This window comes from Myiozetetes cayanensis, unplaced genomic scaffold, assembly GCF_022539395.1.
Source record: "Myiozetetes cayanensis isolate MyiCay16 unplaced genomic scaffold, myiCay2020 scf3, whole genome shotgun sequence".
NCBI classification, from domain to species: Eukaryota; Metazoa; Chordata; class Aves; order Passeriformes; family Tyrannidae; genus Myiozetetes; species Myiozetetes cayanensis.
Genome location: NW_026087521.1, coordinates 6307531 through 6335345, shown reverse-complemented (window position 1 = coordinate 6335345; position 27815 = coordinate 6307531). Strand labels below are relative to the sequence as shown.

Genomic DNA, 27815 nt, shown 5'->3' with positions numbered 1-27815 from the left:
TAAACCTCGTATTCAGCCCAAGTGGAGCTGAGCGAGCTGGTCCCATTTTACCAGCCACTTCACTGTGATTCTGCAATGAGAAAAAACCACACAAACACTTTCACTGTCATTTCTTACCCTGGTTTTAATCAGCAATATTTCCTCATGCTCTTGTGATGCCACAGTTTGTTGCTTACAAACATTGCAGGCGGAGGCTGCATTGTTTATTTTTAAAACAAATAAGTTTCTGCTGACATTTAAGGAAAAGAACAGAAGAGTTCAAATGCTGATCATTTTATAAACACCAAAGATGCAGAACCAAGTCAGAAGCCTACATGGATCAGAAATATTGCTTAGATTTAACCCGGATGTGTACACAACAAAGCACCGTGGCTAAAGAAATCTGAGCTGCTAATAATCCACTCTCCAAGTCACCCAAGGAAAAAAGACCGATGAAATGCAGGCCCTGCACCTGTGAAGGCTACAGACATCTGTCACGTCCTCAGGTCAGCACAGGAGGCAGATGCCTTTGATGACTTATCAGGCTCACAGAGAGCTCCACCTTCTTCTCTTTCTCCTTCTCGCACGGCCTAAGGTGAGCAGAGCAGATTCATTCTCATGGCACGGGACCACATCACTCCAGATCTTGGAATTTCTGCTGGAGATTCTGCACGCAGATGGCAAAAAAGCCTTTGGCGAGAAAATAATAATAATAAAAAATTTGATAAATTTTTAGAAAACCATTACTTAACTCTAGGAAAATGTTCCATGAAGCAGGTGGTTCCAGCAGTGTGGGCTCTGCCCAGGGCAGCTGGATCCTTCACTACTTTGTTAGGGTTTTGCTTATGATCCTGCACCAAAAGGACATTTCCTGGGTGCACAGGATTCCCCTTCTGACCCCAGACATCCTCCAGCAGCTGTTTCAAGTGTGGGGCCCCTCCAGAAGCACGGGATACGTGTGTGCTGGTGCCACAACGCCGACCTGAAGCTGCAGTGGAGATGTGACTGCTACCTCTTGGCTTGTGTTTTTTTTGGCAAAGCCACTTTCCTGCCCGCCACCTGCCCATGCACAGCCTCACCCCAGCACAGGCAAGAGGGAGTGATGCACATGGTCACTGGGACACGTGCAGATCCATCTGAGGATGCTCCATCATTGCCTGTGTCAAGAAGTTGCTTTTAATGAATCAGGGCAGTCAGTTATGTACAGTGCCCATCTCCACACCCCGGTCCTGTTTAGCTTCAGCTCACACCCATACAGGTACCAAAGGGCTGCATGGATACCCCTCCATGTGTTTTCCTTCCTGGAGACTCTTTCCTACAGCTCTGTCTTCAGATGTGACCATCCCACCCCCGGAAACCACGGAGAAGGACAGGGGCAGCCACTGGCATGGCATCCACAGTGCAAGTACCTCTCTCCCACTCCTGAGTGTAACACAGCACAAGGCAGCACTGCCAGACCTCACCACCTCGGCATGAATTCCATCTATTCACGTTTTCTTTCAGTCATGTTACCACCTGGAAATCTCAATTTATTTTTTTTTCCCCCTCTATTAAAGAAATGTCTAATCCTCATGGATGTGGGGGAAAAAAAAAAGATGAAAATATGATCCAATTCCCTCCCCCTTCCAAATACATCAGAAAGGAAAAACCTCTAAGTCAGGGCTTAAAATCAGCAACATTCATCTTTTCTTTTATCTCATGGTTTTTCTTATGTTTCATGATTTTTTTTTTTTTTAAAGGAGGTGCTGGTGGTAGAGGCAATGGCTAAATCCTGGAGAAATGTGAGATCAGAGCACCCGATTTCCAGCTCTCAAGATACTCACAGGCTTTTTGTCAGACTGAAATCATCTCTCAAAAGAGCCCACAGACACGATACGAGGCCAATGCTCAGCAAACCAGCTGGATCCATGGCAATCAGAAGATCCCGAGATCTTCCGCCTCCCCTCCATCCCTCTGGGAGGAGGGAGAGGCACCAAAGAGTTCAAATTCCAGGTCGTGACAGCGGATGCCACGTCCTCGATTCATCTTTGCTGTCTGCTGTCGAAACCATCAGCCAAATGCCCCACAGCTGCTCACAGAGAAGCAGCTTCTGTGTGTCAAGCTTGAAATGCTTCTGTAGAGCAACACGGAGGAGCCCGAAAATCAATTAATTATACAAATATTGGTGACTTCCTAAATATGCTCAGTGCCAGGAGCTCCCATGCACCTCTGGTCCTCTGCACCATGATCCAGGGGCACTACGTTCGCTGGGAGATAAAAAGAGTAATTAAAATCAGGCAAGAAAAGCAACATTTTAATTTTTTCTCTTTCTGCTTGTTTTTAGGCAGCACTTTTTCAAAGCCAGTTGCACAAAAAGCAGTCTTTGAATTAACAGGCAATTACCTAATTAGGTACTTAACTGCAAATTACATGAAGCAAAGTGCCTGTTTTATCTATTTGGAAATGTAAAACTGGGCCCTGTGCTATCCCTAACACGGAAATTCCCTCCTTTCTGGGGAAAACTTGTCTTGCATGTAAATCAAGACAAGTCTTGAGTGAGAATCATCTGACTTGTAACTTTAATCGGCTGGGGAAAGGGTCTTTAGAAGCACACAAAGTACCTTCAGGGAGGAAAATGAACTGAAAAGACAGTGGAAATCAGACTTTTTAAAGATATGTCAGATTCCAGTGATTTATATATTAAATGCATATGAAAAAAACGGGATGCTTTGCAAATCAGTGGCGGAAAAAGGCTGACCTGAGCAAATACTCTGGGACAAGAAGGGATGCCCTGGCTGTTGGGTACCGAAACACAGCACAACTTTTATAGTTGTGCTGAACTCATCACCACCTGCTGCAAAACAAGATTGCATTGTTTTTTCTGAAGCATGCTCAGAAACAGATTTTGGTTAAAAAAAAGTCACCAGTTGATGCAACCCAGCCAGGCTGCAACACTGCTGATGTGGTACCCACAGCCCTCCACGGGCCACACACCACTGGAGACCCTCGGAGATGACTCCTGAGGGAACCTCCGGCTTCCTGGTGCCACAGTCTTGCCTCTGCATGCAGAAAAATCTGATGTTGGCCAAATTTTGCCCATTGTCAAGTCCTCTTGACTCCTGTGGTTTCCTTCTTGACCAGCTTTTGGTTGCAACATGGATCAAATATGACTTTCTGTCCAGTTTCTGGGCAAAATTCAGCACAGGTGTGCACAGCTGTGCAGAGTGCAGGGGCTCCTCTGCTCCAGCTAAATTCCAGCCTGAAATGCTCCCAATCCCAACGTTTTTGTTATTGAAGGAGAGCATCCCAGAGCAATGAACTCCACAGGCAGACTAGATATCTTCAGAGGGAACGTCAGAGTTAGGGCAGCGGGCTTTGTGCATCCCAGGAAGTTCACATCCCACACACCACGTACCAAGCCCTCTGCCAGTGGAATGCAATGAGGACCTGTGGGAACAGCCCACTTGGCACATCCTCACCCCCACAGCACCGAGATCTCTTCTGAACCCACCTAAACCCTGCTCTGCACCCTGGAGTGGGTGACCACCCTCCATGAATGGGATTTGTCCCCCCATGCATGCTCAGACCCCTACCTGTGGGGTTCTCGTGGCTTACCACCCCCACTCACACACTCCTTGCAAGAACAAGGGAGTTGGGAGTGTTTAGCCCAGACGAGGGTCAGGGATGACCTATTTTTGACCTAGGTGGTGTTGGGTCACAGGTTGGAGTCGATGATCTTGGAGATCTTTTCCAACCTAACTGATTCTGTGATTCCGTGACTGGAGTAAATGGCCTTAACCTGAGACTGGAGATTCAGACTAGAGATGAGAAAAAAATTTTTCACTGTTAGAGCATTGGAATAGGGTGGTGGAGTCACCATCCTTGGAAGTGTTTAAGAGGCATCTGGATCTGATGCGCCTTAGGGGTTACAGTGGCGGCGCTGGGTTGGACTGGATGATCTTAAAAAAGTCTCTTCCAATCTTGACGATTCTATGACGGTATGAAGGGACCAGACCCCACACACACTGACACGTGCAGAAATGAGGGGGGGGGGGAAACGACGGCGGGAGGTTTTGTGTCGCGACAATCGCGCCGCAATAGCAGCGCGCCCGCGAGGAACGCGCGTGGGATGCGTGTTTGGAGGGTGGGGGGAAGCGGGAGGGGCGGGAAGCGCGGAGAGGAGAGGCGGGAGGGGAAAGGGAGGGAAAAGGAGGAGAAGGGAGGGGTTTAACCCCGCCGTGCCCGGCGGCGGCGGCATTTTCTATTCAGGCGGCGCTGAGGGAGCCCGGCGCGCCCGGTGCATTGTGGGACCGCGCTGGGAGTCCCGTTCGCGGGAGGAGGCGGAGGGCGAGGAGGCGGCGAGAGCCGGTGAGAGGGAGACCTGAGGAGGGAGGAGGAGGAGGAGGAGGAGGGGGGTGCAAGGCGGGGAGATTTAAAGGGAATTCGCCTCCGCCGTTCCCGCCGGGCCGGGCGCGGGGGCGGCGCGGCGCGGCCGGGGCGCAGGGTGCCCGCCCGGCCCGGGCCCCGCCGCCCTCCTCGGCCCGGCCCCGGGGAAGGGCGGAGGAAGGAGCGGGAAGGAGGGCGGGGGCGAGTAGGGGCAGCGCCTCATCGCGATGCGGCCGCTTTAAAAAAATCTGGACGCCGGCAGCGGACGGGTTAAATTTTTCGCCCGCCGACATTTTTTTTTTTTCCTTTTCCCTCCTTCCCCCCCTCGCCCCCCAAGCTTTCCTCCCTCCCCATCACGGACCGGCGGTGGGGGGGTGGTGTAGGGGTTCCCGACATCCCACCGGCCGCCCCCGGCAGCGAGGGGCGAACCCCGCCCCGGTGACACCGTACCTGCACGTGGGGACACGGGGGACACACCGGGGACACGCCGGGGCCGGGCACCCGCGGGAGAGGGGCCGCTGCCGCCGCTCCGCTCCGCGCAGCTCCTTCCTCCTCCTCCTCTTCCCCCGCCGCCTCCTCTCCGTCTGCACAAAGAGAGCGGCAGCGAAGGCCCCGGGTTCGCCTCTAAAGGCAGCGGCTGGAAATTTAAGGTGTCCCGCAGCCGTGCCCGCCCGCAGCCGCGCTCCCCGGGCCCATGGGTGTCGCGGCTCCGCGCCCCGCGTGTCCCGGGCGGCCGGGCTGGCGGCGGGTGCTGAGGGGGTTGCGCTGGGTATGTACCTGGATCCTCTTCTTTCCTCCCTCCACCCCCCTCCGCCTCCTTTTTTTTTTTTTTGCTCCTGTGCTCTCTCCCCAGTCCTGCTCTTAAGGGAGGCAAGGGTTAAACTTTAGCTTTTAATATTTATTATGCCGGTCTTTTAAAAGTAAGGAACGTCTGGGTTACGGGGTGATTCCTCCTGCGGGGGAGGGATGCTTGTCGCTCGCATCGCGTGCTGCGTGGACTGCCAGAATCGCAGGATATTCCCAGCTGGAAGGGACTCACAAGGATCATCGAGCCCAGCTCCTGGCCCTGCACAGGGCAGCCCCAAGAATCACACCATGTGTCTGAGAGCGTTGTCCAGACGCTTCCTGAGCTCTTACAGGCTCGGTGCTGCGACCACCGAAGTCACCAAACTTGGTCCTGCAGGGGAGGTTCTCCCCTGGCAGTCAGCAAAATACCCAATTGCATGCAGCTTTAATCAGATCTTCGTTAAGAAGTTAGTGCGTTCTTGCACTGCGGGTGTTTGGCATTAAATGAAATCGCCTTGTTTGTTTCAAGATTTGTTTTCGAACGAGGGAACTCTGTCTTTGCAGTCCTCAAGGCTGCAAAAAAGTTCCTGGTAGGCTGTGGCCTCCGCATCCATCCCTGTGTAGGTAGGCAGGGGGTGCTAAGCTTATTGCAATTAGTGGTTATTTTCCTTGTGGGGCAAGCTGCTTTTTATAAATTGCTGGAATTAATTAGAACGAAGTGTTAAAAAAGAATGGAGAGGGGGAAAAAAATCCCCCTCCTTAAAAAAGCTTTTGTCTCCTTTTTCTGTTGACAGGTTGTTTTCCAGACACTTTTTTTTTTTTCTGATTGCAAGTGCTTAATGTCTTGCATTGGAAGACAACAGCTAGGAACTGAATTCATTGCTCATCCAAGACACGTTCTTGTAACTAGAGTTTGGATTAGTGCCCGAGCCTGGGCTTTGGGAGATTTGTTTTAAATAAATGCCACACCTCCCAGGGAAGGAGGGAAAGCACTGTAAAGGGGAGTTGGGCTGCACATCAAAAGTTCTCAGGGAGCTTAAAACTTCAGCTCCATTACGAATTAGAATCAATAAATTAGTAGACTTAAAGGTTTATGGAACAGATGTACTTGTTAATAAGTTCTGTATAGCGGAGATACATCACAGTCTGTAGATTTACTTCTTCATTTAGCAAACTTGAACTTGGCAAATACCAGTCACTTGCATTCATTTTTTTCTTTTCAGCTTAACCTTGTTAAGATGTGAGTATCGGTATCAGATTTTGCCAGTGATGCCGCTGATCTCTGTTCTTGTTGCTGTTAGGCAGGATCCTTGCTTTCTAAGAAAATACCACAGACAGGTTGTTTTTAGTAATTCCTGAAAACTTCTCTGAGAAAGATGAATTGCATTTTATCACAGCCGTTCCTGTTTAGAAGTCAGTGTCTCGGTTTAGGCCTCTCATTAGTTTTGGAGTGTGGTGGGATGTGAGTCAGAGTGGAAAAACGTTCTAAAATTAGACATGCATTGTTAAGAATTTTATTAAATGAGTTGCATCAGTGTCTTTTTACATTACCATTTTAATGGGCAATTCTCTGTATACACAGTATCATTAGTTGACTAAAAAAGGGCTGGAGAGGCAAGAAACTTTTCAGGATTTTTATGTCTGCGGACATGCCAGAAGGTAAACTGGCGTGTTTGTAGGTGGACCGGTCTGCTTAAATATGACCTCTTTGTTCTTCTGTTACCTGTGCTAACAGAACACCGGGATTGTGTTTTCCCCCAAGGAGAACAGGTGTATTATGGAGTTTCAGCTCCTTACATCAGGACTGAAGCAGAGCCAGTATTTGAAAAGCATCTTATTTTTTGAGATTAGTATGTTAATGGCTAAAATTGTGACCCCGCACTGAGCTGTGTACAAGCAGATGTGACTGCTGAGTGTGTTGCAGGATCAGGGCCCAGGTTGCTTTTTGGATGCTGGCCTCTGCTCTGGGAACTGTTCTTTTGTTACCTCTGTGTTAAATTAGGTTGGTAAGTTGTGTTAGATCCTTTTTTTTAATGAAAACCTTATGCAGCGTATCTGGAAAAAAATTTAATTCTCTTGACTCACCAGTATAGTTATAGTTCTAAATGTCAGAAGGTAGGGTGAGGAGTCATTCTTTTGTAGTCTTAGGGAAATGAGTTGTGTGAGATGTGCTCACCTGTCTTAACAGGTGAACAACAGCATCGAGTGCTTTCTCTTTCTTTTAACTCACTCCACGTGGAAAACCTGTGTTGTCTCGCAGGTTGTAGGAATTTCTAATGGTCCCAATTTTTTTTATTTTTATTTTATTTTTTAATAAGACTACTCAGCAGAGAAACTGATCCCGTTGCTGTGGGGTGGGAAAGGCCGGCAGTCTGGGGAGAGAACCATGTCTGTCCGGGAGTCGTTTAACCCAGAAAGTTACGAACTGGACAAGAGCTTCCGCCTGACCCGATTCACTGAACTGAAAGGCACAGGCTGCAAAGTGCCGCAGGATGTCTTACAGAAACTGCTCGAATCTCTACAAGAAAACCATTTTCAGGAAGATGAACAGTTCTTGGGGGCAGTTATGCCCAGGCTGGGTAAGTAGCTGCTGTTCCTGACGTGTGCGGTCCTTCTGTTTGGTGTGCCTAGTGACGCGGTCTCATTTGTGGTTTGTTTAATCAGCTTGAGAACTGTATGTTGTATAATGCATGCGTAGCATCCAGAAAGCTGAAGAATGAATCTCATGCTGTCATTTGTCGGCATCTGGGATACAGGAGTATTATTTTACTTATTTAACATCCTGCGGTGCACTCAACTGCAAAGGAAATACACTCAGGAATGGCCATTGTGATAGACACGTGCTTAGGTGTTAATGTGCTCCTCTCTTTCCCCAGTAGATGCTGTGCAAACTGAAGTCCTTTCAGTTAATTTCTGGGATTTTATATCGATACATTTGGAAATTTATGCAATGAATGCAATGAATGTTATGCAATTGGAGACTTGCAGGTGAAGTTCCCCACTCCCTCCCCTCCACTCTGTTCCTGAGTCACAAAAAGTGAACAAGAGAAAAATTCCTTGCTTCAGCTGACTGGGAGCAAATTGTTTCACAGTTGTCATTGTTCCTTGCAGTCCTTTCGTTGTTCCCCACTCTAACTCTTTTGCTCACCTGTAGAAGCTGCCTGGGAAAGGCTGCCTTTCCAAGACCTCTGTGTTCTTGCCAGCTTCACTTTCTCTTTGATATTTGCACAATGATGCAAGCAATAAGGGAAAACAACCTGCACAAGCCACCTACATGGGGAACAGGGCAAACGTAGGTATTTTGATACCAGCTACTGTACCTAATATTGATATAGATAAATTAATGTAGATAATGTGTTTAATGACACTTTTAATTCTGTTTGTCTGTTTACTCAGCCCTGCATAGTCAGTCTCTATTTTGCAGTGCAGAATGAATTATTTTTTTTTTTCCTTCAACTTAAGGAATATCAATGGAGCATTTATTCTGAAGTTATTTAATTATCAATTTAGTGTCCAATAACCTTATTTAAAATTGTTTTAACATTGCTGATTGTCTGTTAGGAGGCTGACAGGTCTCAGCCCATTATTCTGTTAGAGATTGAATTCAGTGAGAGATTAGTAAGGCACTCATGTTCGTGCTTAAACAATGGGGATCTTTGTAAGAAATATCTAAGCAGCAATTGTGTGTGAAGCTGGGGTGGCACTATAATTTAATATTCCCTGCTGAAGGACACTTCCAGCTTCTTTTATCCCCAAATTGCCCTTTATATGTATTTTTCTGAATTAAATAAATTGTTCACAGCAGCGTTTCAATTTGGCAGTTTTCTAAAATCATTAATAGTTTGGGTTGGATTTTTTTTCTCTTACAAACTTACAGCCTCTAAACAGCAATGGAACTGCTAATACATTTTTCTTCTCCAGCTATGTGAAAAGGTAAAAAAAAGTAGATTTATGCCATCAATATGTGGGTGCGATACTATGTAACAGGAAATCTGTTAGTAATAGAGGGTGGAGAGCTCAGGTCTCTTAAAAATATGCTCTTGTGGTGAGTATCCCTTTAACAAATGTGTCTTTGGATAAGTTTGGTGTGATTTGCCTTTGATGCCTTGTGTTTAAAAGGTATAGACAGATAACTTTAGCACCTGTGCATATGCACCATGCTTTTGAGATGCAGTCAGGAGGGAGGTTGCCAATAGCAGGCTCAACCTCACTCCTTTTTAGTTCTGCAAGTGATGTTACCCAGAGCAATCTTAAATGTGGCCATGAGTAAAAAAACTGCAAGTCTGGTGTTAGTTCTCAGAGCTGTTACGGACCTGAAATCAGTCACGTCTCTGAACCGATTCACTTGTTTAGTCAGATCTGTCTTGGTGGAACAGCAGTGTAGCCTCAGAAGGACCATCAGTGTAGCTCCTTGGCCTGTCTGTCAAGCAGCGCTTCTGCTGCAGTTGTGGAGAAATGCACAAGGGAAGACAGTCTTGCAGCATTATGGCATGAACAGGTGAACTGAGGGCAAAACAGCTCCTGTAGATGGGCCACTTCTCTGTAACTGTATACGTGCTCTTCCCTGGGGACACTGGACATCGCACAGGGTGGCTTGGGAGCTTCTGGGGAAGATGAGCAGCCCTAAGTTACTGCTCATGAGCTTCTTCTGCCTCTGTAGGCAGGAGAAGCAAGATCCTCTCCACCTATGCACTGACTGCCTGACACACCTTCTCTGTCTCCTTGGTAAGACCTCAGGTGGCAGCAGGTAGTGTGTTTGCATAGGAAAGGCAAAAGAGTGACATCTGCTCCCTAAAAACAGGCTGTTTTGAAGACTCTTGCCCTGTGAGGTATGCAGAGTAATTCCAGGTGGCTTGCTGCCATCTCAGGTTGGAGATAAACTACCTGCCATTGCTACAAGGATACCCACAGGGCGTGTGGCTCAGCCAGCGTGTTGTGATCTGTCCCCTGCCCCTTTGCTGTGGGTTTTTCCATCACAGCAAACGCTGGGAGGTTTTAATATCGCTTACTCTGTTTGGAATACCCACTGTCAGGGAAAAGGGTGTGCTCAGAGTTGTGGTTTTCTCAAAGGAGTTCTGTGTCTGTCAGGTCGTCTGCCACTTTCAAGCCTCACAGGCGTAAGGCGAGGTTAACACAGTTGTGAGAGCTCCGAGTGTTTGAGTCATCTCTCACCAAGGGCTGTGACTTGTGGCAGTGTTCTTGTTCCTCCTGAAGTGAGGGAATGTCCTTTAGGAGAGGCTGTGTCCTTTTAAAGCTGTCACTGTGTTTTTGTTGAGATCAGAGTGACAGCTCTGATTTACTTTTGACAATATCAATGCATGTAGTTCCTCTTAACTTTAAATGTTTAAATGTACTTACATACAAGCACAGATGTTCTTGATGCGCTGTTATTTTGCTGCAAGAGAATGAAGAACATTGTAGTTTATTTCCATTGTAGTTCTTGCCTTCAGCCATTTATGCTTATGTTCAGAGCCAGCCAGGAACTTGGTTTTTCCTTTTATTTGCTTGTTTTTTCCTCTTATTTGTGCTGTGTGCTTTCTGTAAGGAAGGGATTTGCCATGTCTGTTTAGATAGTTTACTAGTTGTATTTCACAGACATGTTTTTTAAGTTGCTTTGTTAAGAGCAACAGATAATTAAAGGCACAGTTACTCGTCTCACTCATGGATTTCTGTCTTTGCAGGAATTGGGATGGACACTTGTGTTATTCCATTAAGACATGGAGGTTTGTCATTGGTCCAGACAACAGATTATATTTATCCTATTGTGGATGACCCTTATATGATGGTAAGTTGGCTAAACTAAACTCTTGGCTCTGTTGCTGATTTTGGCTTCTCACCAATCCACTGGCAATTCTGACTGTTTCTTCTAGATGTGCAGTGCTAATTGTGTGATTAATTGCATTCAGAGGCTTCCCTAAATAGGCACGAAGAGAGAAAGGCGTATTTTCATCCTGTAGTCTTCCATGTTGGCCAGGAATGCTGCAGTGCTGCTTTCTGTAGGTGAAAGCTGGGAGAACTGCCACCTTCAATTCAAATTTCCCTTCATCTCCCGTTCTGTGGGATTTGGCTTGTAAAGTCCAAAAGGGGGAAAAAAAAGAGACGCCTGTGAAGCAACAGAGAGTAAACTCCACTTAGGAGCAGAACCACATTGTGACTGGTGTTTTTTGAGGTACTGAAATAACCCAAGTAACATGTTAGAACTGGAAATACCTAAGTGTCAGTAGCTGCCAATAGCACCTGGCAACTTCAGAGTGCTTTTGAACACCAGCTTTCCTGTTTTACAACCCCCATTTGAACATGGGCACACTGAAATGACTTGTTTGGAGTTGGGTGCACTTTGGCTTCAGTCACTTCTGCGTCCCTATTTCATTTAGTGTGTCTCATGGAGAAACAAATTCAAAAAAAAAAAAAAGAATAAAGCTGTAAGGAAATGTTAAATGAAAGCTAAGAAATGCTAGAATTCATATGATTTGGATGGGACTCCTCTGGATGTTTTTGCTGCTGTTGGGGTGCCTGCATGCTTTATTTGCTGCTCTTGGTTTGTTGTTTGCTCTATGAGACCTGTCTGGTAGGTTTTGGACACGCAATTTGAGATTGTGACCAAGTTTTTTCTTTTTTTAGCATGCTTGACCAGGTGGTGTGCACATATGCAAGCGTAGCTCCTTTGATTTCTGTTCCAGAAGAGCTCTTTGCAAACTGAGCAGCCGAAATCTCAGGCTGGCCTCTGGAGTATGGAGTTGTTGAGCTCTCCTGAGAAATTTGATTCAAGTGGGTTGCCTTAATATCATGTTACAACTCGGCAGGGACCAGAGGGGGAAAAAAAATGTCGGAGCTCTGTGTTCAAGTTCATTATCTGAGAAACTTTGTTTTTTTCTCACCTTGTAACAAAAACTCAGGAGGGACAGTGGTAAAGGCTGTGGTGAAGGGGGAGGGTTGCTTTGTTTGGAGATACAAAGGGTTTGAGATGCCGCAGGAGTAGATAGATGAGCCTGTGCCCAGATGAGGTTTAGGCCTAGGCCTGTGTGGTTGGAGTGAAATGTAAATTTGGCCTTAGTCCAGCTTCAGTGTTTGCATCATAGTCACAGTCTCTGCTGTGATCCACATGCACCAGCAGCTGTAACTTGGGTATTGTCTGACTCTCAAGTCTTTCACTTTTCATTCTTGAAGGCATTCATTTTAATCCGGTGGCTGACCACTTCCTAATGTGTTTACAGATGTGTATTTCTTCCTAAAAGCTGACTGAGAACAAAGCCTTGTGGTACTGGCCGTGGTGATCCAGCAGGATTAATGCTGCTGGATCCTCTACTCAGACCTCTCTCTCTTGAGGGCTAGAGTATCTTAATATCTCTTGTGTGGACCAGCAGTGGTTAGAGGACAGTCAAATACAACCAGCCACAGGGTTTATGGATGGTTACTACAAGCAGAGGGATGGTGAGATGTGAGAAGTTTGAGTTTGTGTCCAGGCTGTATAAAGGAGTGTGCTGTGGACTTCTCTGATGAAGACAGGCTGCTGCTGCCCTGCTTCTCCAACTGCTTCCTTCCTCATTTAAGCCTGGGTGTCTCTTGACCCATACCTGTTGTTACTACTCTGTGACCATTATCACTCCTGTGCAGTCCACACTCTCCTTGCCCTTCCTCTCAGTCTCCTTACCTGGTCAGTTCTAATCTGGTTTTGAGCAGGTGTTCCCTGTTTTAGAGCCTTTTCCTTTCTCTGTGCACAGGGTTTACCTGCAGCTCCATGTCTGATCTTTCTTCCTCGTTGAAGGAGAGGGAGCAAAGAGGGAAATCCAGAAGTGCAGATGAACTCTAAGCTGAGTACTCTGACAGAAGGGATTAGTAAACAGCTGAGGGAGGCAAAACTGTGTGTGGACTCAGCTGAACTTCCAATTTCTGCTTCAGAAAACAGCTTTCTCTCACTCTCTCAGTGCCTATTTTAAAACCAAGTTTTGCAGTTATATGCAAAATCATTCTTTCTTCTTTTTCCCCTTTCTCCTTCTCTTTGTCTTTGAAAACACTCAGTCCATGTACAGAATTATCCCTAGGATGTACACCTATAAAATCTATATCCAGCATAGGATTTATTCAGTTTAAATGGTTTATTTAGAAAAGTTACAAGCAATTGAAAATAGGTTTCATAATAAGTATTAATCCACTAGGAATAGGGCTGGTACTGGCCTCTATTGTGGCATTGTGGAGACACCTGTTTGAATACAGGAGCAGGGAACTGTGTAGTTTAAGAGAGGATGCCCTTCCGTTCCAGAAACCTTTTTGTTGCTCTTTTAAGAAGGACTGGAGATGGATGTCTGAATCTTCATCCTTTGCCCTTATAAATAGTTCTTACTACTGGACATAGTCCCTCTGAAACACATGAGCAAGCAGGCAGGTAGCCTGCAGGACTGACCCCTGTTTATGAGTCCTCTTGTGTGTTTGTCAGTGTTCACAAGCTGTGTTTTGTTCTCTCTGCTCCTTCAGACCTGAGGCTTGGACTGAATTTGTTTCCATTGTGGTTTTGGCAGTTGGCAAAAGGGTTTTTAGACTGACCTCTGACTATCAGAGCTGTTGTCGTTGTTTTAAAAACTTATCTGTCAGTCCCCAACAGGGCATAAACCAGCAGCTTGCTTGGTAAATACTGAAGATAACACAGAATGGTTTTAGTTCCCTTCCAGAAAAGGGGAATGGCAGGCATCTAGAAATCTAACAGCCAATATCCATCAAACCATGCAATACACAGCTCACTCTTTTCTTAACAGCTTAAGATTTAAATGATTAATTCATATTCCAGTTCCAAATGTAAGAGATTCCCCTGGTGCTACTGGAAGTTCTTGAACTTATGAAAAACTGGATTTTATTTAATTGTGATTTGGACATGCTATTTTATGTCATCAGCAAGTGAGGTAACTGCCTGTAAATAATAATTTTTTTGTGAATTGTCCAAATTTTGTCAAATAAGCATGCTGTTGTTTTTTATCACGGTAGTGTTGCCTGTGAACCAGATTTAAAATCATAAAACCAGATATTGGTTGCTGTTCTGCAGCTGTAAACCTAAAACAATTTTCATAGAATGCATGGAGTTTTCCAGGGTAACACAACAGAACTTGTCCTGTGTTTTGAAATATCTTGCTGTCCCCTGGGGCACATCCTGTGTCAGGAAGTTCTGCATCTTCATCAGGAAACTTGATGTCTCTTCTGTACTGAGTCCATACCCCAGAAACTCTGACTCAGAACCATTAATTTAGTAAAATTAGGGTAGCTAATACCATGTGACACAAGTGGTAGCTTCTCAGTGCTGCCAGCTTCCTGACTTCTTAGCTGTATCCTCCGGGAAGAGGAGTACTCTCCTAAAAACTGAGGAGTGTAGACATGGCCTCCAGGTTAGTGCAGAGGACAAACAACTTTCTCATCAAAAATCCCTGGCTCCTGTGTATTCTGATGCAGAAGAGGTACAGCAATACAGCATTTTGGATTGGCTTCCTAGCAGTTGTGAATTCCATACTGTGGTCATCTTCATCAGGATGTACAGTTTTGTGCTGGAATAAAGTTAATGGGACTGTATCTGATGAAGTAAACCGAGCCTCTTACCAAAGGCAGACTGCTGAGCTTAACTTCAGCCTCTCAGACTGGGCATCCAGTCTGAACCCTGGGACTCCTACACAGTCAGTGAGAGAGAATGCTGAGAAAGACAGCTGGGATGAATTCTCCCTGTCCCTGTAAAAGGAGCAGATCCTGGACTTCTAGATGGGCACACAGCATGAAATTTCCTACAAGGATCGTCCTACATCTATGGCTGGGTTTCTTAATGCTGGAGCCTGTGGAATAAGCAGCTGTGTCAGACTGCAAACCCATACTGGAAGCTTTTTTTCTGGCAGGTGTTTAAACATTCACCTACAGTCCTGCAGATTTTTTTTTTTCCTGTCTTTCTTTCTCTTTCAGGGCCGGATAGCGTGTGCCAATGTCCTAAGTGACCTTTATGCCATGGGGGTCACAGAGTGCGACAACATGTTGATGCTCCTTGGAATCAGCAATAAAATGACAGATAGGGTAAGATTTTTGGTACTTTCTTTCAGATGGAAGACCTGAACAGCTAAGTGTGCTTTAGAATGTGTTCACCTTTAGTGTATTTTCTCCCCAAAGTTTGAACCCTTTTAAAGAAGAGATGGCTTCGTTGTATCGCTCAATTCATAGTATGGCTCTTGCCTCGTGAACATTCTGAGTCGGTCAGGTGCTAAAAGTTCATTTTCCTGGGGCATTGTAATCTGCTGCCTTCATCCCCACCAAAATGGGGTCCCTTCTTCTATCAGTTCAGGACAATACTGCTCCAAGGCCAGCGTTTGATTGCCAATTCATAGATAGTCCTTGGTTGGTTTTACTTTCTTTTTATTTTTTATGTATTTTTAAATTTTTTTTTTCTGGTGAAAGTGACCATGAGCATGTATGTTTGTTTTGCTGCAGCAAAAAAAGGGATGTTTATTCTTAGAAGGATGTAAGTTGAAACTTTGCTGGTTAGTGGGGGCCAAATGCATCTTGATTTAACTTGGCCTTATTACACTGCACTGCTGTGGCTGTACCTGATTAGAGCAGCTCAGAACTTGTCCTGAGTTCCCAGAACTCTGGTTACTTTTACATGACCTTTTGAAGAAAGTTTCTTCAGTGTTAAAGTGTCTTTCCCCTTCTTTCACACAGAGCTGTCAAACCATAACTCTGTGGGATAATGTGCAGTTTTCAGGAGGCCAGACTCTTCCTAAGGCTGGCTTGTCTGCCTTGAACTGTTTGCCATGAGGGCATTTGGCTTGAGTGGTTAAAGCCCTGCACCAGTCTTGAAATGATGAGCACTGCTGTGTATGGAACTCTGACTTCTGTTTTGATCTCTAGGAAAGAGACAAAGTGATGCCTCTAATTATCCAGGGTTTCAAAGATGCAGCAGAAGAGGCAGGAACATCTGTTACTGGTGGCCAAACAGTGTTAAATCCCTGGATTGTTTTAGGAGGAGTGGCCACGACAGTCTGTCAGCCTAATGAATTTATAATGTAAGTTTAATCACTAAACAACCAAAAGCACTGATCTGAAGGGATACAGTAAAAATCCTGTAAGCACCGTGTTGTGATGTTGTGGTGTCTGTGATGAATAAAGCAGTACCTTCTCCTGCTTGCATTTGTCCTTAGCACTCAACAGGTGCCACATCTCTTTTGTACCTATTTGCTATTTTTAAACAGGATGTCCTCTTACTTTTCTCTGCCCCCCCAGTACCTTTTGATTCTATTCTCCTTTTGACAGGAGAGTTAAACTTCTAATCTTCAAAGATATTGGAGACTGTTTTGAACATAAATGTCTGCCACATTTATACATAAGTTTCTAAGCCATCTCCCAATTACCCTGTTAATGGCTGTAGAAAACTGCAGAATTGTTGTATTTACAGCACTCTGTCCATCTAACTGAAGCTGATCTTCAGTGTCCCTCTGTGGCACGTTATACTGTACAAATGAATTTGTTCATGATCCAAATGTTGGGTATCTTATGCCCTGGGTAACAAAGGTCAATTTTTCCCCCTATCCTCGTTTATGTCTCCAGTAAATTGAAAGAAAAGATGTAATTTGGTGTGTATCTGACTGCAAGCATTGTTCTATTCTGAGAAAGAAGGATTAGCACTTTTAAATAAGTTTGCAGCACTTTGCTCAATAATATTGCATGGCAATGAATCCCAAAGGGTAATTCTGCAATTAGTCAGTTTTTTAACTGTGCAACAAGATACATGGGTCTGTGAAAACATAATTATCAGCACTCATTCCTAATGACGTTTGTGAGTCTTGCTATGTAATTAATATATGAATTCTTTGTTTTCAGGCCAGACAATGCAGTGCCAGGAGATGTGCTTGTATTAACTAAACCCTTGGGAACGCAAGTGGCTGTAGCTGTGCACCAGTGGCTAGATATTGTGAGTACAGTGCAAAAAAAGAAACAGGGAAGAGGGTTGTGAGTTAAAGGTCACCCTCCTTACTCCTTCAAAATGACAAAGTTCAGCTCAGATGGGAGTGATCTATCACCTCTCTCTCCTTCTTCCTCCTCGGTATCTCAGCTTTCCCTGCTTACATGCAAAACTATCAGAATCAAGGCAGTTTAATATTTTGTGCTTAGTGAGCCCTTCTTAATTGCACCTAATTTTTAGTTATTTCTCAGGCATTGCTGTAATAAAATTGTTTACTAACAGAACAACAGACTAGCACCCTGGGTAAAATTATTCCCTTCTCCACCTGCCAAAGTAATTGGCAACACTTATTGATGGCAATTAGGCCAAGAGTGCTGTCTGTGCTCTTGGGCTTTCTGCTTGTGTACATGGAGATATATCTACGTTTCACATGCATTGCCCTGTGCATTCAATAAGAATATTTCTAGCAGCATTATGTATGTAGACACACTTCCATCTGTTACTTCAGGCAAAAATGTAACTAGTGAACTGAAAAGTGACTGCAAAATTGGCATCTGCTTATGTTGTCTGGCTCCCAGTATGTGTCTTCAGAATTATAACTGCTCAGTTTACACTTCAAAAAGATGCATCTTTTCTACTTTTGGGACTACTGAGCCAATAGACTGGCAGAGGAGTGAGCTGGAATCTACTTTGGTTTGGCTGTTGGCCACTGCATTGTCAGATGAATTCTAATTACTCAGCTAGTGTTAGAAAAGTGGGAGAGAACCAGCTTAAACCTTCGTTGGAGTCTGAAGCGTGAGCAACAAGAGAAGAATATTTTTCTCCTTCTTCGTAGGATCTGGCCTAGCAATTCTGACCTCTTCAGAATCCTGTGGTTTTTTCCAAACAGATATAAGGATCAGGGCCTCAGATAATCTTGAAATGAAAATGAAGTAAAACAAGACACCAGTTTTATAGTATGTTTTCTGGCCATAATCTTACTTCATAACGTATCTGTTATTGGACTGATGAGCAGACTTGTAAATTAAGGATATTCTGAATTTCCACATATTTCAAATACTACTAATTTCCTTGACTGTCAAACAGGAACACTCTCTAGTCTGAAAAACGAGGGCAGCAAGGAAATCAATCTTCCTGTTATGTGTAAACAATATATAACTTCAGTTGTGGTAGGAAAATTTCTGACTAGCTGTGCTGCCTTTTCTTTAGATTTGTTTAGTGAAAGAGTAGGGAAAGGGAAACTAGAATTACCTGTCACAAATCCACCTGTAAATGAAATTTTGGTGGGGAATTGGACTTTGTAATAAAAAGTGTGTGGGAGAAGCTATAGTACATCAGGTTTATGCATAAGGAAGAAAGGAAAACTGGAGTGTAGAGATATGTGGCTGAAACATAAATTAAGAAAAACCCCAACAACCTAAAAGCTGAGGTATTTAAACAGAGCAGAAGTGAGCAAGTTCCTGGTGACAAGTGAAAGGAAGATCCAGATGGAGGTGAAATTTGGCCTTCTTGCTTGGTTGCTGCCAGCACTGCTGCAGCCAGTCCCAGCTGTGTTTCTGGGAAGAGACTGCAGATCCTGCAGGGAGCCGGGCTCCATGGGGCCCCCAGATCAGGTCAGGGATGTGCCAGGGGTGATGGAGCCATTGGCTGTGGCTCTGGCAGCCGGGCTGCTCCACAGCTGGGAACTGCCATCCCTTTGCTTTTTCCTCTTTTAAATGCATGAGAGCTGTTGCTGTGATGTGCCCCTTCAGAGAGAGTTTTCTGGCCCTTGCTGTTGTCTACAGACCCTTTAATTTGGAAATCTAAGCTTGCCTTTAAAACTTGTTTGGGAGTTTTTGGAAACTTTTCTGCCTTTGTTCTCTGTTGACTAACCCCAGTATTTGATTGCTGTAGCGGAGAGGAATTTGCCTCTTTGTATCCTACCTGTGTTTGTGGCTCTTACAGCCTCAGCCTTGAGTTCTGCTTCCCCATAGTTCCTGATTTCCATTCCCATCATCTGACTGGTTTCCATTCCATGGTCAGCTTCAGAACTTTGTTTTTGGAAACTAAAGCAGAATGATTGCTCAAGTTTTTCAGTCATACCCAGAGTAAGAATAATCACTGTTCTGTCATCTCTGTAAAAGTCCCATTTTATTTTTTTGACAAGGTCTCTCGCTTATGTAAGCAAAAATGCTTTTCTTAATTAATTGGTAGATCCAGTTCAATCTAATTCCAGAAACTCTGATCCCACTGCCATCATTCCTTGCTCTTTCCAAATTTATTTATTTCAGCTGACCAGCCTTTCCCCCTTTTGCCATTTCTGGATTCTCTCTTACACCCCTTGAAGTCAGTGTCCATTTATTAAGACAAGATCCTTCCCCAGTGTAGCATCATGTATCTGTTCTTAGTATTTCTACCACCTTGTGGTTTAGTAAGAGGTTTGTTCTGTGCATTTACTCTGCAGAATGGCAGTGGAGGCATTGTGGCTTAAAAAAATCCTGTATTTGTTTACTTTCAGTAAACAAACTTTACTAGTTTGTAGTGTTGCTCTTAACAGTTATATAGTTGCTTTGTTTCATTCTGGATCTAGAATAACTTCAGCTTGGAATGAAACAATTGCCCTTTATAAAGGTACCACTTCCTAAATTGGTCTGAAACCCTTCTGGGATGAAAAGCATTGCTTGGAATGTGATGAAGACATGAGTCCACACAAGACACTGGAGAATGGGTGGAAGGAGATGCTGACATTAAACAGTAAAGCAGGCTAATGAAACTGCCTTAATCCTAAACCAGAGGGAAAATATCCTGCCTTGGCATACATTCCTCTGACTTGGACTGGTGGATATCAGTGACGTTTCCTGATCAAGGTGTCCAGGTGTGAAATCAAGAATTTTTTTCTTTTAAAAAGAAAGAAACCAGAGATTACAAATCTCAACTTCCAGCTGCCAAGTTCTGTTTATTTATTCGGCTGTGGGGATTCAATCCAGAGAGTTGCCTTGAAGGAGTTTTTGCCCTGGGGTAGTTTATTCCACTCCACTCTGCTGCTGACAGCAGGGTTTGAGGTGCTTAGTGCCTAACAGATCTTGGGTACAGCAGAGTAAGGCACACACCTCTGACTGTCGACCCTTTTGCCTCCCCCTTAACTGAGTTTTTAAGAAAAGTACATTTTTTGATTAGGGATTTTTTTTTTTTTAAGTGGTAAGGGTATGCTTTAAAATATAAAGCTGAAAATCTATAAAAAATCATCTCTATTTTATCCTATAGCCTGAAAAGTGGAATAAAATCAAGCTTGTGGTAACGCAAGAGGATGTGGAACTCGCATACCAGGAGGCAATGATGAACATGGCACGGCTGAACAGAACAGGTGAGAAGGGGAAGGGGGTTGTGTTTTTTTCCAGTTCCACAAGAGATTTCATTTCACTGCCACGGGGAAGTGACACAACCGCTTCATCCCTTCCTTCTGCCCCATCTTTTTGCTTGTTCGGTGTTTGTGAAATAAGCAAATTAAAATCAAATGCCCCCTTTTAATTGCACGGCAGAAACACAAAGCTGCTGGATACGATTATGATGATTATGACTCGTGTGAGTGCTGCAGGTAACATCCCAGAGAGTTAGAGAATGCTTTCAAGGGACACATATTGGATTTGTTCCTTATCTTCTGTGCATAGAGAAGGCCTGACACTGATAAGGTTAAAAGAATTTGAAATAGAATAAAAAAGGAAAAGCTCTTACTTTATGTAACCTTCAGTTTAAATTTTGGCTTTTTTAATTTAATCGTGTTCTGTGCTTACCAAAGCGTGGAATGTGTAACACATGCTCTCTTTTCTGTTTGTTTGTCTTTTTCCTGGTTTTGTGTGTTGATTTGTTTTTTTTTTTTCTTCTTAATTTTGGTTGAGGGAAGGTTCTGCTTTAACTCTAGAAATTTTATTTCAGGATTTCCCTTATTTGTTCAAAGTATCTTTGACAGAGTACAGAATTATGTGTTTTCTTACTTACTTCTCACTTGAAGGAACAGGGATAGTTAAATACCTCTTTTCCCATTCAGCTTTCATTTCTTAGGTCATCCCACTGTTTTTTTATTCTTCCAGGAAAAATAAATGACCGGGGTTTGTCTTATGGAAAAAACCTCAGTCCTGCTCATGTATTGGGAAGCACCAGAGAAGGGCAAAGCATTCTTGGTTTTGTTTTTTTTCCACTCTCTCATCAGGCACCTTTAACAACACTTAAATATTCTTAGCTGGGCTATTGTCCTGCATGCAGAGGTGCCCTTTTTCCCCACCCAGGAGTTCCCAATGTGCAGGAATTTCATGAATGCATAGGTGGGGAGGCTGGGGCCCTTCCCCCACAGCCTGCAGGCTTTGTTCTTAAGCTCTTAAACTTTTGAGTGTCCAGCACTTAAGTTCTGATGTCACCAGTTCCCAAGTGGCTGAGGAAGAGATGTGAGAAGACTGACCTGTGTCTCGTCCTTGCCTTTAGTAAAGCAAAGCTGAGCTCAGAACCTCTCTGGCCCTCAGCTGGGTTTGAATCTGAAGCAAACCCCTGCTTCTCAGACTGCCAGTATAAATTAGTAGCACATGTCTAATAGAGCATGCCCATAAATGCAGCTTTGATGACAGATTTTCAGCATGATTTAATATCTTATATACAAGTTGAATCTTTTTAAGTGTTACATGCATTATTGGTGAATTCCAGTTCTCTTCAATCATGATTTTATTTATTTCATTAATTTAACCCAGCCCAATTTGGATTAAAGGTATTCAACTATATTCAGACTGTGAACAGGATTGCTGGAGCAGTGTTTTTCCTCATAATTTGGGGTTTTTTCTGATTTTTCTTTTTTCCCCTCCTTCTCTTGTAGCTGCTGGACTCATGCACACTTTCAATGCACACGCAGCTACAGACATCACAGGATTTGGGATCCTGGGGCACGCACAGAACCTTGCCAAGCAGCAGCGAAACGAGGTGTCCTTTGTGATCCACAACCTTCCTGTTCTTGCCAAGATGGCTGCTGTCAGCAAGGCTTGTGGGAACATGTTTGGCCTCATGCACGGCACTTGTCCAGAGACTTCAGGTAGGTGACAGTTGTGCCACCCTCTTCCTTCCCTGCGCCTCCACCTCAGAATTTAATATCAAGTGTACAAATCGTGTGCCCTGTGCATTCAGCGGCACAGTTGGCTTGGCAGGTAGCCAGGCTAATGAGCATCAGCCACACAGCTGTTCACAACTGACTTCTTCAGCCCGACTTCCAAACCACCATCCTGTTCTGAATGCCTTCTACTTCCTCATGGAACACTGCTGTAGAATCCCTGGGACCCTACAGTTTGCAGTTAGAGGTTTGTGATAATTTTAGGTTTGTTACTATGAAAATCTGTGAAGTTGAGTGATGAATGGGGCCAGTCTTTGTGAGTGAGACCTTATCTGTCCCCGGCATACAGACATCCAAGAATACAGGTTTTTTCCCTTACTTTTATGAAATTGGACTTTAAAGGACTGTGACTAGCAGGGAAAAAAATAAATTGGTCTCTGACCCCTTCATTACTTGAGTTGCCTGCTTAATAAAGCTGCCACTTGCAGTGACAGTGAATACTGATTGTACTGAGCATCTGGCTGTGGGCAAACACTTAGAGTCATCAGGTGATAAGAACTTCTGATGTTTTTTAAGTTGCTTTTCAAGAATAGGCCACTTCTCTGAGCACGGTCACTGTCCTCTGCTGGAAGTCTCTCTGCTTCACTTTCCCCTTGAATCTTCTGTCCTGTTCCATTGTATTTTTTCTAATTTAATCTGACTTCTCTTTCTCTTTGGGAAATGGAGAAGATGTAGCACCTAATCTGTATTTTTCTCTTGCCTCATTTCTCCACCCTCTTCCAACTCTCCAAAAGTATCCAAGTTCTCTTCAGTTCACAACAGAGGGGGCCCCTTGAGGCTAAACAGTCCAAAGATCTGGAAAGAAGCATCGCAGTGAGAGCCATAAACTTTTGCTCTGGTGAATACACAACTTAACCCTGATCTGAATTGTCCCTTGGCCATCTGTGTTTGAGCAGACACTCTGTCCTACAGAGACCGTGTGGCTCAGGTGATGTGTAATAGGATATGGGATATAAAGCCTTTCAAGAACTCAAGAATCCAGCATCAGTAAGGGGCCAGAAATACCTGGTGGCAGCTTGGCAAGATGGGTCAGTAAGGTTGGTAGCACCAGACAGATTCTCAGTACCCAGGAGCCCACCTAGCCTGAATGCAAATGGTAGCATTTGTTATCAGTTGGAAAGAGTCCAAAAGGTTGTGGGAACAGAATGCATGAATCCAGAAAGACCTGGAACTGCAAGGTGCTCTTTCAGGTGAGTGGCTGTAGCAGAGATTTGGATAGCAATTGGTGTGGAAATGGTTTAGCTGCAAAGTCATCAGAGCTTCCCATCCTGCTCCCTGGGGATACCCAGTTCTGTCTTTTCACTGAGGGAATGTGAAGCAGTGCAGATGGATGCACTGCTGGGAAGTGGGAAACGCTTGACTCCAGAATCTCTTTTGGGACTGAGAGCAAGAACTGTCTTTGAAATGCTGAGCGGTCTGTGTTCAGCAGAGATGGATGATGATGGAAAAACCAGCGAGACCTATCTGGCTGGCTGCGAGCTGTGGGTGCCTCAGAACTTGTCTGATTTCATCACAGCACTGGGTTTCTCGCGTTAGAGGCGGCCACAGGGATTTGTGAGAGGGCAGCGTCTGCCAGATATTCAGAAGATCTGTAGCCACGTGGACACACCAGCCCTGCCCTGAAAGCTGTGTAACCACAGTCACACAGGCCCTGGGCTTGCACTGCACAGCCTGACGTGTCTCAGCGGTGCGTGAGCTCGGGCAGGCTGTGCTGGGATGGCTCCTTCAGACCCAGGCTGTCTGCACACCTCGAGTCCTGGGGTTGATTTATGTGAAGGCCTGGCTCTGCCTCCCTGTGCCTGATCTCCAGCTGTGGGGAAGCCTGTCGGGGGCTGCTCGGGGCTGTTCATACTGTAACGCAGGCACTCTCCTTCTCTATTGGCGTGAACTTCCAGACACGCTCTGTCTGTCGCTTCTTCATCTGAGAACAGATGTTTTTCAGCAGACTGGGCAGGCAATGAGAAATTTACTGGAAAACTATTTGAATGGATTTTAAGGTTATTGTGGGGTTTTTTTCCTGTGTGCATTTGCTGGCCACCTGTTGACAAAAGTCAGTGTTGAAAAGATCTGTTACGTCATCTCTTCCATCCCACAGGCACTCTTGCTTATGGTGTATTTTCTTAAAATTGCACTTTACACGATTTTGGGCTCTCTTTTAGGTAATTCTTTGCTGGTGGTGGTTAAAGTTGCAGTCAGGCAGTTGGTTTCCAAAGAATTAACTCTGTTAAGAGTGGCTGCTTACAGAGATAAGTCACAGAGTTACTCTCTATGGGACATTCATGCATGTATTTTTGCCAGCCCTGTTCTAATAGCTTCTGGCTGGCGTCAGATGACTTTTTTTAGCTGTAGTAGAGGTATCTCAGCATCTTGGTGTTTGTGCACGTTTGGTGGAAATAGGCAGATGGGTAGAAAAGAAGGGCTGTGTCAGTGCCTGATGAGAGGCAGGGCTAACGATCTCATCCAGCTCATTGTGGGAGAAAGCCATTAGCAGGGGAAAGGACACTTGGTTTTGATTCATGAACTGTTTGTATCTCTGCTCTTAATTGCAAAGCTTTGTCTAGCCTGCTTTTGAAGTGTTCTCTGTCCACTTCTCTGCTTGCAATACTATTAAAACAAGCGCTGTTCAAAACCTCTTACCAAAAAAAAAAAAAAAAAAAAAGCCTTTCATTTCTAAAAATATAAGCCAGGACAGATACCAAGTATCTGGATCCTTTCAACTCCCCAAAACCAGAGCAGCTGGGAATGCCAATAACAAACTGGACTAGAATAAATAGTAGGGAACCTTAAGGTCTTAGCCAAGGATAATGAGACTGGTCAGTCTCCTCAGCAGAGGAATAAATATAACCCCTGCATGCAGGAAACCTGCTGCTGGCTGAGAGTAGCCCATAGCATTTATTAAGGGTTATTGATCAAACTGTGGGAAGCTGCCAGCAGGTGGGAAGCGATTTTTCTCTGGAAACAAGGATTTTGTACTTGTGTTTGATCTTGCCAAAGAATGAGGTAAAAGTGATACAAAATTCCAGAAACAGAGTGCGTGTTGAAAAGATAACTGAGTGAAGATTACTTTTGTGCTCTTTCTTATTTCCTTTTTTTGCCATACTTGTACACCTCCCTTCTGGCTGGTTAGTACATTCTCTGCATTATCTCTTGTAAACCTCTTCCCTGACTTGCATCACAATGTAAGTTTCTCTTCAATTTGATTTAGAGCCTTCCATGGGAATGTCACATAATTCCTTTGCAATTGATTTGTCTGTTCCATCTGGAGTAGTTTTAAGCGCTGTCATTCAAGCTTATGTTTTTTTGTTGTTGTTGGGTTTGGTGGTAGTACCTGGATGTTATTTTTGAAATGTCAGAGAGGTGGGCATCATTTTCTGGCTGGCACACTTGTTTCCTTCGCATAGAATTGAAAAAATTGCTTTTGCTCTTCCATTTATCCCTATAACTGATTTCTCATGTTCAGTAGCTGCTTCTTTGTCATGGCCTCAAATTAAAAATAGCTTTAGTCACCACTGAGAGAGAGGACTGAGCGTGTGCTTGGAAAAGCAAACATAAAGGTGGCCAAGGTCAAACATAAAGGTGCCAAGGGCCTGTCCGGGGGCTATGGAGCAGGAGATGGCACCAAGCCCAGGGTGGCCTGCTCAGCAGGTGGCCCTTTGCCCCAGGGTTGGCCAGAGTCAGTGGCATGGGTCAAATTACCCTTTAGGAGTAAGTGAGCCTCAGCATGTTCCTGAATTCCCATTTGTGTGAATCTGCTCTCTTGCCTGTGTTCTCCAGACATTTTCAATTCACTTGCTAAGCCGCCTTTTTCAGTGCTTTGGGATTCTTAGAATGGAAGTGCTCTGAGGTTTAATCATGGAATGGTGAGCTTGCTAACTAGTTAATTGTGCTGCTTCTGAGCACATTTGTTAGTAAATGAAATATTTTCACTTGTGCCTGAGGAAAAAAAAACTTAAATGGAAGGCTAAAAAATCTCCCAAACAAAGGGGTCACAAGGACTGTCACAGGGAGCACTGGATCAAGCCTGTACTTAATGTTCTGCCTCTCGCATTCTCAGCAGGGCAGTGGTCCCTGCTTTGATGAATGATTTCATTGCAGGCCATGGGATTACTCACAGAATCAGCTGCCACCAATATGTGGTTACAGGTATCTGCACATGACCTTTACCCAAAATGTTTCTGTGTAGAGGCACGTTGCAGTCCTCTGTGGAAGGTTACAATGCTGGGGTTGTTTCAGTATGTCATTTGTTGGCATCAGTACCACGTCCTTTTGCCAGCATCTTTTGTGTGTATTTGGCTTCATTTATACAAAACTAAACGCTGAATTCAGGCACAAACCTCTTGCTGCAAAGCAAGAGCTTGGACTTCCATGGTGTCTTCTCTTGGAATCGCTGGATTTCATCAGACTCCACTGAAGTCACCAAGGGCTCGTCCAAGTGGGGCTTTGGCAGATGCAGGTCTGAAACGCTTTGCAGACAGATGTCTGATGCTCTGCTCTCCCTCTCTTCCCAGGAGGCCTCCTCATCTGCTTACCACGGGAGCAGGCGGCGCGGTTCTGCGCCGAGATCAAGTCTCCGAAATACGGCGAAGGGCACCAGGCGTGGATTATCGGGATCGTGGAGAAGGGCAACCGCACGGCCAGGATTATAGACAAGCCACGGATCATTGAGGTGGCACCGCAGGTGGCCACTCAGAACGTGAACCCCACGCCCGGTGCCACCTCTTAATAGAGATCAAATAGCTGTTTGTTTTTTGAATAGATCTATTCCTTTATCATCCTACAATTTAAAGAACTGTAAAAAAAAAAAAAAGAAAAGAAAAGAAAACTTGTTGTGTCTGCACATCTGGTGGCCTTAGGTCAGTTTATGAGTGGATACAAATAATAAAATAAAATCCATTGCCTTTTTTTCCTGTTACATTAACTGAAGATGCACCTAATCTTGAGGCAGCTTCTGAGTTGAGAATTATATTGTTATCCAATACTGTTGATTCATTTTGAATCTTTAGACACTTATCTCTTGCCGCATAGGCTCTTTTTAAAGGTGCTTTCACGTAGCACAGACATTACCAGTAGTAGTGTCAAATAGCAGTTGGTGTCCTTTCATTATGTGTATATTTATCATGAGTCTAATTTTGATGCCTTGAGTGATATTCCAGAAAGGCAATAAATTGACAAGCGACACAGTGGGTTACCCAGTAGTAAGATGGTTGCATGATTGCATTCAATCTTCGATTTATTTTATTTTTTAATTTTTTTTTGTTTGTTTTTGTAAGGTTTAGTCTTACCAAGAGCATCTACGACCCTGGACATTGCTTGGTAGTGCACTCAGTTTAAACAGCAAGTGCTGACTTTTTGCATGGAAAGCGCTTCAGAGTCGAAGGAGTAATTTCAAATTTCATTATTTGTAGATCTGACAATATTTACTGTATTATCAATGATTGTTTTCTGAATTGATAGTAAGGACAAATAATTCTTTTTTTTTTTCCCTTTTGCAACGTGATTGGATGTGCTATAGTGCAACAAAGGTTTTGCAGACCAAAAGGAGGTTACTGTATAATATTCATTTACAATTCACTATATAAATAACTACACAAATAATTTTTAAATATAATCAAACTAAAATAAACCTCTGTTCTGTGGATG

The 27815-nt window shown here is 44.3% G+C and overlaps 1 protein-coding gene and 1 long non-coding RNA gene across 3 annotated transcripts; one reads left to right on the top strand and one right to left on the bottom strand.

Moving 5' to 3' along the window:
- Nucleotides 1-106: 106 nt before the first annotated feature.
- Nucleotides 107-5085, bottom strand: LOC126644672 (uncharacterized). The gene is made up of 3 exons (XR_007629993.1): nucleotides 4795-5085; nucleotides 1803-2225; nucleotides 107-669 (listed from the first exon to the last, which is right to left on the bottom strand). It is a non-coding gene; the product is annotated as an uncharacterized LOC126644672 (long non-coding RNA).
- On the top strand, nucleotides 4240-27813 carry SEPHS1 (selenophosphate synthetase 1). Of its 2 annotated transcripts, none has more exons than XM_050324279.1 (9): nucleotides 4240-4326; nucleotides 7449-7709; nucleotides 10812-10915; nucleotides 15061-15168; nucleotides 16000-16154; nucleotides 16969-17059; nucleotides 20294-20393; nucleotides 21888-22100; nucleotides 26684-27813. In XM_050324279.1, the coding sequence occupies exons 2-9, from the start codon at nucleotides 7517-7519 to the stop codon at nucleotides 26896-26898; spliced, it is 1179 nt and encodes a 392-aa protein (XP_050180236.1). In that variant the 5' UTR covers nucleotides 4240-4326; nucleotides 7449-7516; the 3' UTR covers nucleotides 26899-27813. The 2 variants fall into 2 exon arrangements, with proteins under 2 accessions (XP_050180236.1, XP_050180235.1); XM_050324278.1 differs by lacking the exon at nucleotides 4240-4326 and adding an exon at nucleotides 4894-5113.
- Nucleotides 27814-27815: the final 2 nt, after the last annotated feature.